This window comes from Temnothorax nylanderi, unplaced genomic scaffold (assembly GCF_030848795.1).
Source record: "Temnothorax nylanderi isolate EJ_2023f unplaced genomic scaffold, tnyl_v1.0 TNYL_tig0494_pilon, whole genome shotgun sequence".
NCBI classification, from domain to species: domain Eukaryota; kingdom Metazoa; phylum Arthropoda; class Insecta; order Hymenoptera; family Formicidae; genus Temnothorax; species Temnothorax nylanderi.
This window is the reverse complement of record NW_027249556.1, coordinates 58,995-66,809: the sequence shown is the minus strand read 5'-3', so window position 1 is coordinate 66,809 and position 7,815 is coordinate 58,995. Positions and strand designations below refer to the sequence as shown.

Below are 7,815 nucleotides of genomic sequence, written 5' to 3'. Positions count from 1 at the left end.
GGACGATACTTTGAATAAACCATTTTTTGTATTTCTCTTGAAATTTTCCATTTTTTATTGATCAAAAAAACCCGGAAACTTAGTTGCGCACCTAGTATATCGTTGCCTACGGCCCATCCCCTCCCGCACCCACCCCGCCGATAGGGGATCTCGCTTTACAACTTACCCACCGGCGAGATTTGCTTGGAAAGCGTGCTATTCAAAACAAGGTCACTGCTTATTTACATTTAGAAAATATCAGATGATGGTATGTATCGTTGTCACCAAAGAGGATCAGATAGAGTGGAAGCTGGCGTGTCCACGATTCGCCATCTAGCAGTTCGGAGACGCACTACGTGCAATCCTCTCTCTCACAAAGCTTGCTCTCTCACTCTCTCTTACTCTGCAAGATAACCTCCACTTTAACCGTTGCGCTTTGTCGTTGGCAGCAAGTTGGCAGAAAATTATATTGTAATGAATAAAAAAAAATGACCCTGCGGTGCTACGTCAAAAATTGCAAAAAAAATAATAAAGTTAACAATGATGTATCCTTTTTCCAACAGCCGACAAATCCTGAATTGTAAGTATGAAATATACTTGAATAAGTTGTGATTAAACATGGACACCACTTAACGTCATTTTTTATCTTATGTCATGAATGAAAATAGATATTTCTGTTTTAAGTTTAAAAATAAGTTTTTGGAAATTATTTAATTATTAGAATTGTTATTGATTGTGAACCAATGAATTATGATTCTATGGTATTGTATGATATATACTGAAATTCTCTAATAAAAAATTGATTTACAGGCGAAAGAAATGGCAGGAATTTGCTGGTGTGCAAGGGGAACCTGCAAATCATCTCCGTATTTGTTCGGATCATTTTGAGTCAAAATGTATCAGGAAAAAGTACCCAAGGCCGCTGCTTGTTCGTGGAGCGATACCTACCATTAAACCTCATCGCAAGTCTCCATCACCACCACCACCACCAGTTATCAAATATCACAAGGACAAAGTGGAGATTTATCGATCGGCCTTTGAAGGTAATTTAAGTAGAAAATATTTATTTTCAAAGTCCATTAACGATCTTGGAGTTTTCTTAAATTAACAATTAGCTTATAATTCAGAAACACGTTGCCGTCAATTTATTGACAATTTGTCATTGAGGCCCAAAATTTTCAATGCCTCAGGCAAAAATTATTTTCTGAAAAGCTCCTGCTTACTTTTCTCCACAATAAAACTTATATTTTATAGGAGATTGTTTCCATCCATCGAAGAGAGTGGTTTTGGATATACAAAAAGCAACTGTAGAACAACCAGCAACAATTAACATTGAAACCAACGATAACATCAAGATTGTGCTATCAGGTAAAAAAATATAATGGTAAAAAGTGAAAAGGGATGTTGAATTTCCTATCAGCTGTCTTAATTCCGATAATTGTACATAGAATCTCATCCACTGATTTCCACATTCCGATAATTGTACATAGAATCTCATCCACTGATTTCCACATTCCGATAATTGTACATAGAATGTCATCCATTGATTTCTACATTAATGAGTTTCGTTTATATTTTACAAATATGTTTAATTTTGAAGCACATTGACGAATAACACGTTATTTTTATATATTGAAAATAAAGCTGGTCGTGATGTAATAAAATCATGTGTTTAATATCTTATTTCCACTATCTATCGTTACAAATTGATTATTTTTTCGCTATTTAGATGAGGAAGAAGATGAAAGACACCTAGCTCAAGTGAATCTATCATTCTCGCCCAGTGCCATCCATTTCACATCCATTCCACAAGCGCCAACTGTTTCATCGATGTCAATAGAGAAAAACACATCGATATCTTTGGAAGTAACTTCCCCATTAACAGAGTCTACTTCCAAACCGATGAAAACATTTTTCACTGAAAATTTTGAAGTCTCAGAAGTCTTCACCCCAACACAGATTTTCAATGACACGTTAACACAGTTGCCAGAACGGGATTCAGATTTACGAACGCCAGCAGTACATTTAGAATTAGCGTCACCTTCAGCCAGTATAACCCTCACACCAAGAAAAATTTCGACCAAGCATATACCGATACATTTAAAATCACACTCACCGTCAAAAAGAATCACTCTCACACCGACTAAAACATTTTCGAATCAAACACTTGAACCCTCGAAATTATTTACGCCAAAACGTATCTTAAATGAAACATCAACATCATCACCAAAAGCTTCCTCAAGTTTGACCCCTAAGTCTTTACGACTTAATGCTCAAGAACGAAAGATAAAAGCTTTACGTTCTAAAATTTATCGATTACAGCGTGATGAAAGAAAGACTATTCCAAAGAAGTCAGTAGAAATTGAAACAATAATTACGCAATCCGCTAGACACTTATCAAAAACTGCGCAAACATTATTCGCAACTCACTTACGTTTATCGTGTGTCAAAAATTCACGAAAAAGATATAGCGACGAGTTTAAAGATCTCGCATTATCTATTCTGTATCATTCGCCAAAAGCTTATAGATTTCTGAAAAAAATTATTAATCTGCCATCAGAGAGAACGCTCAGAGAATACCAAAAAAAATGTCCAATTTACGTGGGAATTAATGAAACAGTTTTGTTGCAATTGAAAAATAACTTCGCTAACGCGCCAAGAAAAGATAAATTAGTATCACTTTTGTTTGATGAAATTAATCTAACTTCCGAAGTTCATTATGATCCACATTCCGATTATTTCAAAGGATTAGCAGATGATGGCGTAACACGTGACCCAGTAGAAGCAGCATCGGCTTTGGTAGTGATGATAACGTGGATTAACAAAAATATGAAACAAACAATAGGATATGTTTTCTTAGGAAAAACAGGCAACACAATAAAGACGCATAACATCGTTAAATACGCATTAGAGAAAGTCAGTAGTACTGGTCTAATAGTTAAGGTGGTTCATGCATTTAAGTCATATGTACTTAGCCCGGAAAATGTGATATGAAATGAAAGGTTAACGTTCCTCGAGTGTGTCTGTAAAATTTCAGATTTTTTAACCGATTGGTTCCGGAGATATATGTCCGTAAACTTTGCCAATTTAACGCGGTGGGGGGACCCCTTATCCGAAAAACGAGACTAAAGCGCTTATGCTGCAAAAATTGCAATACTTCAAAAATAGATGAACGAACCAAAAACTGACGAAACGATGCAATAAACATTTTGCAAGATACTGACGAAAGCCCGAGTTCATTGACCGAACCATATAATAATAAAACGTAATTTTCGATTGACTAAATCGACAACACGGAACTGATGGCTGGGCTCGAGCGGCACTAGCGGCAGCTTGGCAACGTCGCACGTGTCAGCTGATGAGTATAGCGCACGGAGAAATAGATTCTATCAATTTTTCGTTTCGTCTCGAAACGTCCCTTACGTCGAGGCTGCTCGCTCCAGCTCATATTTCACACTTGTATCGCTTGTACGTACAGGTTATGTAGATCGCGACGACGAAGACTGCTGACTCAGCTGACCGCAACGTTGCCGCGCTGCTGTTGTACATATATTCACAGGGCTCACAACTCTAGTAAAAGATGTGACTTTCGTCTCAATATTTTATTACGTAGAGGTCGTATAGCATTAAAGATGTCATAAATAATAAATCTAATTATATGCTAATTTTTACGGACAAAAATCACACTTATTTATCACTAATAAGAATAGTTGCCTATTTGACTTGCAAGTACTGCATGAACCACCTTAAGTCAGTTGTTTGCGATCAAGGTCCTAGGAATAAAAGTTTACCAAGAGCATTGGGGGTTACTAGTGAAGAAAAGTCATTCTTTTTCATAAAAGGTATACCGGACAAGATTTTTTTTCTATTTGATCCTCCTCATTTATTAAAATCTCTCAGAAATAATGTAGAACAGAAAAAATTGAGTTACCGAGGCGGAACTGTTGATTGGAATGAAATTAAGAAGGTATATGCATTAAGTCAGGAAAGCCCTTTAAATTTAATACCGAAAATTTCAGACCGTCATTTTGAACTGGGCAACTTTTCTAAAATGAGCGTTTCTCTGGCCGCGCAAGTCTTTTCGGAATCCATGTACACAGCTCACCTAGTTTACAAACTTATTTTTCCAGAGAAATTTGAGAACACAAATGACATGACTTTTGAATTTGTTCACGACGTAGATAAATTATTCGACTCATTAAATTCAGTACTACTAAAGAAAACTGTGGGTAATAAATTAAATTATGCTATCAGCAGTACTTCGGAGCATAAAAAATTTCTTAATGAAATATTAAACAATTTTAAAATGATAAAGTTTGAGGGCCAACAGCCAGACTGTATTAAAGGTTTTCTCATAACAATTAACAGTGTCCTCCAACTGGCCGATGATCTCCAGCTCAATTATGGTATTGAAAATCTCAAAACTCGTCGATTGTGTCAGGACCCGTTAGAAAACTTATTTGCTGTTATCAGGCAGCAACATGGTTGTAACTTATATCCTTCGCCAACGCAATTCGAAAATGGAATTCGGCAAGTTTATATTACTCAGTTAACGAAAATCTCTAACAATACTAATTGCGAAGCTGATGACAATCAGTTTGCCAAATTAAGTAACTTTGTGCAGATTCAGTCCAAAACGGCATCGCCAAACGCAGAAACTGAATTACCAATTCTTATTGGAATTGATGATGATGAGGCAGAGTTAGAAATAAAAGAATCAGATATAAATAAAATGAGGGAGTCAAATACTGGAAAATTAGAAAAGGAAAATAAAAATGAAAAATTGGATGTTGGAGTAAAGACTGCAGAATCAAATGAAGTCGATGAAGAATCAGACATTAAAATTTTTACTGAAAAATCATCAATATATTACATAAGCGGTTTTTTGGCGAACAAATTCTTGAAATTTCACAATTGTCAAACTTGTAAAAGTATTCTTGTGCAAGAGACTGTGAATAATTATGAACACCATAAACTATTCACTATGGCGAAACAATATGAAAATACGAAGAACCTGAAATACGTAAATGACGATATTTTCAAAAATATCCAAGCATGGGAGAAAGAATTTCAATCGGTTATTAGAAGTAAGCTGCACTTAAAAAATATTTCCAAAACTTTGAGCATTATGTTATTGAAAAAAAACGTCAGTCCATTGCAATTATGTTCTCCAGAGGCAACAAGAAGCTTTATCAGTTTGTTTATAAGGATTCGTTGCCATTGGGAAGCACGATTTATCAGACGAATTTTGAAAAAAGGCACTTTAGTAGTAAAAAAGACTAAAGAGAGGGAACCAAAAAAAAACGACCAAACATTAAAGAGTCTAAACCAAAGCAAATAAATAGAAAAATGAAAAAATTTACTGCACTCATTAGAATCTAGAGTTTTTGAAAGTTATAATTCGTTATAAGAAGTTCAAATTCTATATTTTCATATTTTACTCTATTTTTATATTCTATATAATATTTATATTTCTTATTATTACATACGATGATATATAAAGTTAAAGTTGATTCATTATTTTGTAATACGTCGTATTGTTAAAATAAATAACAAAAGATATATATAACTCAATGTTATTATTATTTAAATGATTTGATTTCCCTTTTTTATTTCATTAATAATTTTACTAAGCCCCCTATTCTGTAACTCTTAACAATAACGACACTGTCGTTAAGAATTACAGGATCCTCTTTGCTTGCAGAGTGAGAGAGAGTGAGAGAGCAAGCTTTGTGAGAGAGAGGATTGCACGTAGTGCGTCTCCGAACTGCTAGATGGCGAATCGTGGACACGCCAGCTTCCACTCTATCTGATCCTCTTTGGTTGTCACATGGGTTCGTGGCGTGCTTTACAAGCTCGTTTCTCAAATATTTTTGGTTAATAACTTTATGTATATATATATATATATATATATATATATATAAACGAGCTTGTAAAGCACGCCACGAACCCATATGTGGCACCTCGTTTCGCGTGGAAAGTGTATGCGTGAACTATTTCGACATATATATTAGTCATTTATGCCTTCCAATACTCAAAATAGCTGCTATAGTTTCCAAACTTTTTTTGTTAATAACTTTTTAACTAATAACGAGCGCGGGCTGAAACCTTCTGAAGGTCATTCAGGAGGGTGACCTTGACAACATACTAAAATATCAAGGTCATCCAAGGTGGTCCCCTCCATGTACACAATTACCGAAAACTTCATACACTTTTATAAAGCAGAAATCGGTAACCTCTTCCCAGATCATCAGAAAATTCAATACCAACCTTCCTTTAATGATGCTGTATATAAGATTACATATATAACTTATACTTTTTTAAATCAAAAATCGGTTACCCATTCAACGATCTTCGCCAAATTCAATACCAACCTTCCTTTAATGATGCTCTATATAAGAATAGGGGAGACCGGGGCTAAAAGGTCAGTTTTTTTTCGGTGCCGATTTTTAACAAGAAAATAAATAATTTTAGTTAAATGTGGTATACCACTGTAAAGAGTGAACCTTTAGCTACAAAATTTATATAGGAAATTTTTATCTACGTCGCTTTGTTTAACCGGTATAGAGCAAAAACGACAACGGTGGAAAAATTGAAATCTCAAAAATGCCGGGGTTTAAGCGTCACCCCCCCCCCCCCGGGGCTAATCAGTCACACTGCATTTTCAATACATATACGTACATCTAATCCGGAAAAATGATAGGATACATTTTAATAATTGTTTTTTAAGAGAAAAATATAAGAATTTATTTAAAATTTTTATGCGAAACATTAAAAAATAATTGTTTTACCTAGACCTATTCCATAAAACAATTTAGGCACGTGAATACAGAGGTTAACCAAATCGTAAACTCCCCAACGGCACGTCATATTGTCAACGCGGGCAACCACGGGGAACACGCGTGACGGCGTTCCGGTGCCATAGGATCAGCGCGGACCCTCGAGCAACCTAACCAAGCCGCGTTTCTCGCGGGGGAGCGATAAATAGCGACAGGGAGGTTAGAAAAGCTCGCGGTGGAGCGCGACCATTTTACCGACTCGACGGCGTTCTCGCGCCGATTCCTCGACGCGCCGACGACGACGACGACGACGACGGCCACGACCACCACGACGACGACGATGACGACGACGACGACGACGACGACGATGACCACCACGACGACGACGACGATGACCACCACCGACACCACCACCACTACAACGCCGGCGACAATGACGCCGAGACGATGCGGCGAACGCTGGACGATGCGGTCGCACGCGCGACTGTCACTGACACAACGACCAACAACGACGATCTACCGCGCGCGCGGCATGTCAACTCTCGCGCGGAAATCGCGGGATCTCAGAGCCGTGCCGTGCCTCGCCGTACCTCGCCGACGTGCCGTGAGCGCGAGCGATCTCAAAAACAACGGTCCGCCATCTTTTCGGTCGGCCAAAACACCCGTTTTGCGACGATACGTGCGTACTATTTCCCTCCTATACAAACTGACGCACGTGCAAGGGAAGACAGAATCACGCTCAAGGGAAACCTAACCTGAAATCGGCGAATTCGCCGTGAGCTGAAGTCGTGCGCCTGGCGCGCCACAGTGACTGACCAGCCCCGGGTGCTTACTGACTGATTAGCCATGGTGTAAATAGACAGGTGAAGCATTGCGCATAATGGCGGCAGGTTTGGCGGTTGAACCAATCAGGAGGCGACCCGTTTTGTAGGCGCTCACTTTAAAGTGAAATTCGATTATAAGAAATAAAAATGCGTGAATCATGTAAAATTTTAAATATATATTTAATGAAATAACCTTAAATTAATTAATTAATTAATGACAATTAAACCTACGT

The 7,815-nt window shown here is 37.4% G+C and overlaps 1 protein-coding gene across 1 annotated transcript; it reads left to right on the top strand.

Annotated features, from left to right (window-relative positions):
* The first annotated feature begins 252 nt into the window (after positions 1-252).
* LOC139783372 (uncharacterized) lies at positions 253-5,548 on the top strand. The gene is made up of 6 exons (XM_071722523.1): positions 253-559; positions 790-1,022; positions 1,234-1,347; positions 1,709-2,221; positions 2,600-2,922; positions 3,731-5,548. Exons 1-6 carry the CDS (start codon positions 468-470, stop codon positions 5,318-5,320), a joined length of 2,865 nt encoding a protein of 954 aa, XP_071578624.1. The 5' UTR covers positions 253-467; the 3' UTR covers positions 5,321-5,548.
* Positions 5,549-7,815: the final 2,267 nt, after the last annotated feature.